The sequence below is a fragment of the Oryzias melastigma genome, linkage group LG20 (genome assembly GCF_002922805.2).
Source record: "Oryzias melastigma strain HK-1 linkage group LG20, ASM292280v2, whole genome shotgun sequence".
Taxonomy (NCBI): Eukaryota; Metazoa; Chordata; class Actinopteri; order Beloniformes; family Adrianichthyidae; genus Oryzias; species Oryzias melastigma.
The window spans coordinates 123,164-126,359 of record NC_050531.1 but is presented as its reverse complement, the minus strand read 5'-3'; the positions used below and the strand labels follow the sequence as shown (position 1 = coordinate 126,359).

The 3,196-nt window shown below is 40.6% G+C and overlaps 1 protein-coding gene across 1 annotated transcript in view; it reads right to left on the bottom strand.

Annotated features, from left to right (window-relative positions):
• Window positions 1-1,871: 1,871 nt before the first annotated feature.
• The window catches only part of tlr22 (toll-like receptor 22), a 5,159-nt gene continuing 3,834 nt past the window's right edge, over window positions 1,872-3,196 (bottom strand). The window contains exons 3-4 of the mRNA XM_036217520.1: window positions 2,429-2,546; window positions 1,872-2,176 (exon numbers count right to left, since the gene is read on the bottom strand). Of these exons, the coding sequence (XP_036073413.1) occupies window positions 1,939-2,176; window positions 2,429-2,546 (356 nt within the window). The 3' untranslated portion in view covers window positions 1,872-1,938. The remainder of the gene's footprint in view (window positions 2,177-2,428; window positions 2,547-3,196) is intronic.

Genomic DNA, 3,196 nt, shown 5'->3' with positions numbered 1-3,196 from the left:
ATTAAGAAACACATTAGACCCCTTCAGGTTTTTACGTTGTTTCATCAGAGCTATCTTGTCCTTGCGATTCACAAACCTGATCAGGATCCCTGGTTTATCCGTATTCTTTCACCGAGGAAGCAGATGACAGACCTCAACAGTATTTGGGTCCAAGGAAATCACTTTAGACGCAAGAAATTCTCCAACTTGATTATCCACGGTCACGTTTGCTCCCATATCAGCTCCGTTAGCATCCGTGCTAGCGCTGGTAGCACCAGGCCACACCCGAGGTTGTAGTTGAAGTCCCGTGAGAATCACATTATTCATCCGTGCCTGTTGATCCATGTCATGCATCCTTCTCTTCAGGAGATCTTGGCGATTATCTCGTTGTTTGTTACGTGCCTTTTCCTGATGGAAATCTTCCACAAGTTGTAGCAGCGGTGTTAGCTTAGCTTCAAGCGCCAGCAGAGCTGCTAGCTTAGCATTATGCAGAAGAACAGGGGTTAGCTTAGCTTGTATGTCGGCTAACGTGACTTTGAACTCTCCTCGTTGTGGTAGTTGTTGCTGCAGCTCGGTGATTAAAGTCGCTCGTGGGCAACTTAAAAAAAACTTTAAAAGCCGAAGAGTTGAGGAGAGCTGGAGACACACGTCTGCTCATTGTGACCCGGAACCGGATGTTACCATTTCAGAAATCATTATCACAGATTAAGTATTAAAATTGATTTTGACCATAATGATTCTTACATTTGGGAAAAGGGGGGCAAAGGGGTGAGTTGGTTTCATTTATTTTTCTTTTTGTGTATTTTGTTGTTTGCTTTTAAATCTGAAGCAGGCATATCAAACTCAAGGCCTGGTGGGAAAACATGTAGGACACCGGCCTCGAGGCCTGGAGTCTGACACCCTGATCTAAAGTCATTTGAGCTGCAACACATGAAAAGAGATTTTTCATAAATAATGCTTGATTGGTTAATCAATCACTACTGATAATGAATTGTTTTGGTCGACATCTGTGTCAAAGCTCTTCCACATTTGGTTCTGATGCTAAATGAAAAGTCCGTGTTCTGGTCCACGTGGCCCCAAGGTTTCCAATTAGACCAGCTTCTGACCTGAAACAAATTCACCTGCATGGGAGCAATTATAACATCAGAGTGTTCTTAACACGGTTCGTGATATCAAGAGTCCATGTTCAGACTAGATCACCTCAGAATCGGACTTGTTGTTGTATTTTTCTCAGGAATTCTTTTACTTCTGTAACTGTCCAGGATGTGAAACTTTTTGGCCTGACTGGTTGGGAAAGGCTCCAGGAATCCAATGACCCAAAGGAGGTTTAGATGATAGAACCCTTGACCCATCTGAGACACATGACTTCCTATTGTGCTCTTAAATATGCTTAAGAACAAATATACATGTTAAAATGTCACTGAGTTCTGTTACTTGTACTGTCAGGCTAGTGACACTTCAGCGTAGAATAGTCATGACAGTAGATTCATCTGAAGAATCTCCGTCGTTCACTTTGCAGATTATTGCTGATGGAAGCTGCTTCACATCTGATTTGTTGAAAGTGTGATTCTCTTCTACACTCTGGTCTGGGATTGTGTGTCTCACCAACACCTGTAACTGTGAAAGCAGATACAACACTGTCACTTCCAGAGGAAATCATTGTTGAAAATCCACACTATCTTGATTTTACAGGATCAAATTTGGCTCCAACATGTTAGAAGTGAAACTGTTCAAACCACAGAGGAAATGACCTCTGCTCAGTATTTCATCAAAAATTACAATGAAAATGTTGTTTTTAACATTAAATGTGAATGAAACTATCATAACTATTTAACAAATCTTTAATTTTCAAACTATTCAGTGTAAAAAAAAAATCACATTTTTAACACCACTTTTTTTTTTTTACAAGAAAACTTCTCAAACTACATACAGACTTACAACGATGGCCTCAACCCTCCATCAGGGTATCTGTAACAAGCTCGGACAGAACCGGTCTTCATCCAGGTCATCTCCGCTTTGCAATGCACGCCTCAGCTTCTCCCAGAACACCTGTGGGTTTGGGGCTCGAGCCCAGCTCAGGTAGGTCTGCCTCTTCAGCAGCTTCCTCATGCGATGGTACGGAGAAAGCAGATTGAGCGGAATGTCCTCCAGGAAGACCAAGATCAGAACATCCTTCTGGTCGTCAAAGAGACGAAAGCTGGAGAAAAAATGAAGCAAAGCAGGTCCAACTGAAACAAGAGTAACAACAACAAAATGGTATGAAGAATGAAACAGCAGAGAGAGCATAACAACACAAAACAAACCACATAAAAAATCCACATCGTGGTAAAAAAAACAGACCTTTATGATGAACTAAAAACTAAACAAAAAACAAAACATGCAAAAAGAATATTTAGATGGATTAGTTTGAGTCTGAACACCAATAGGACTGGTTCCACCTGATGCTTACCTGGCTGCCTGAATCTCTCTAGAGCACCACTCACTCTCCAGGTATCTGCGGCTGATGATGCAGATGGTCTTCCTGCTTCCATAGATGGCATCAGTGACGTTGTCTAATATCGGTCTGCCTGCAGGAGCAGAATCCCATCAGAAGCTGCAGCTGCAAATTCATACATCTCTCCTTTTACTCACTGAAATGTTATTATGTGTCAAATAAAAAATAAAGTTTTTAAAAGGCAGTTAATTGTCACCGAGCATGTGAAAAAAATTAAAGATCAGTCTTAAAATCTAAACTCTATAATCTTTAGTTTTATTAGTTCTTTGTTTTCATGAAAACATGGACTTGATAGTTTGGATCACCGTTCGGCAAAGCTAAAAAAAAACGGCTGGACGATGTCTTCTTAGATTCTTGGAACACACATCAAAGTATAGCAAAGTTTAGCCCCTGACCATCACACTACTACCACCATGTCTGAAGTCTGTTTGGTGACGCTTTCTTTCCCTCCAATGTCCTCTTGTTTCTGATCTGAGCATCGATCCAGAAGTTAAGTGGATCATCCAGATATTCCTCAGCAGCAACTTAGAACTTTCCATGGATCCACTTTTGCCCAAAAGTCTCTTTCCGACTGTTGGATCATGAACTCTGACCTCAATGTCAAGTCGGTAGTTACTGTTTGATTATTGTTTTAAATTAGTACATTTATGCTGATGTTGGAAATATCTACCTTTATTAAAACCCAAATTATGATCAAATAAATCTTTGGTCCAGATTTTTCTT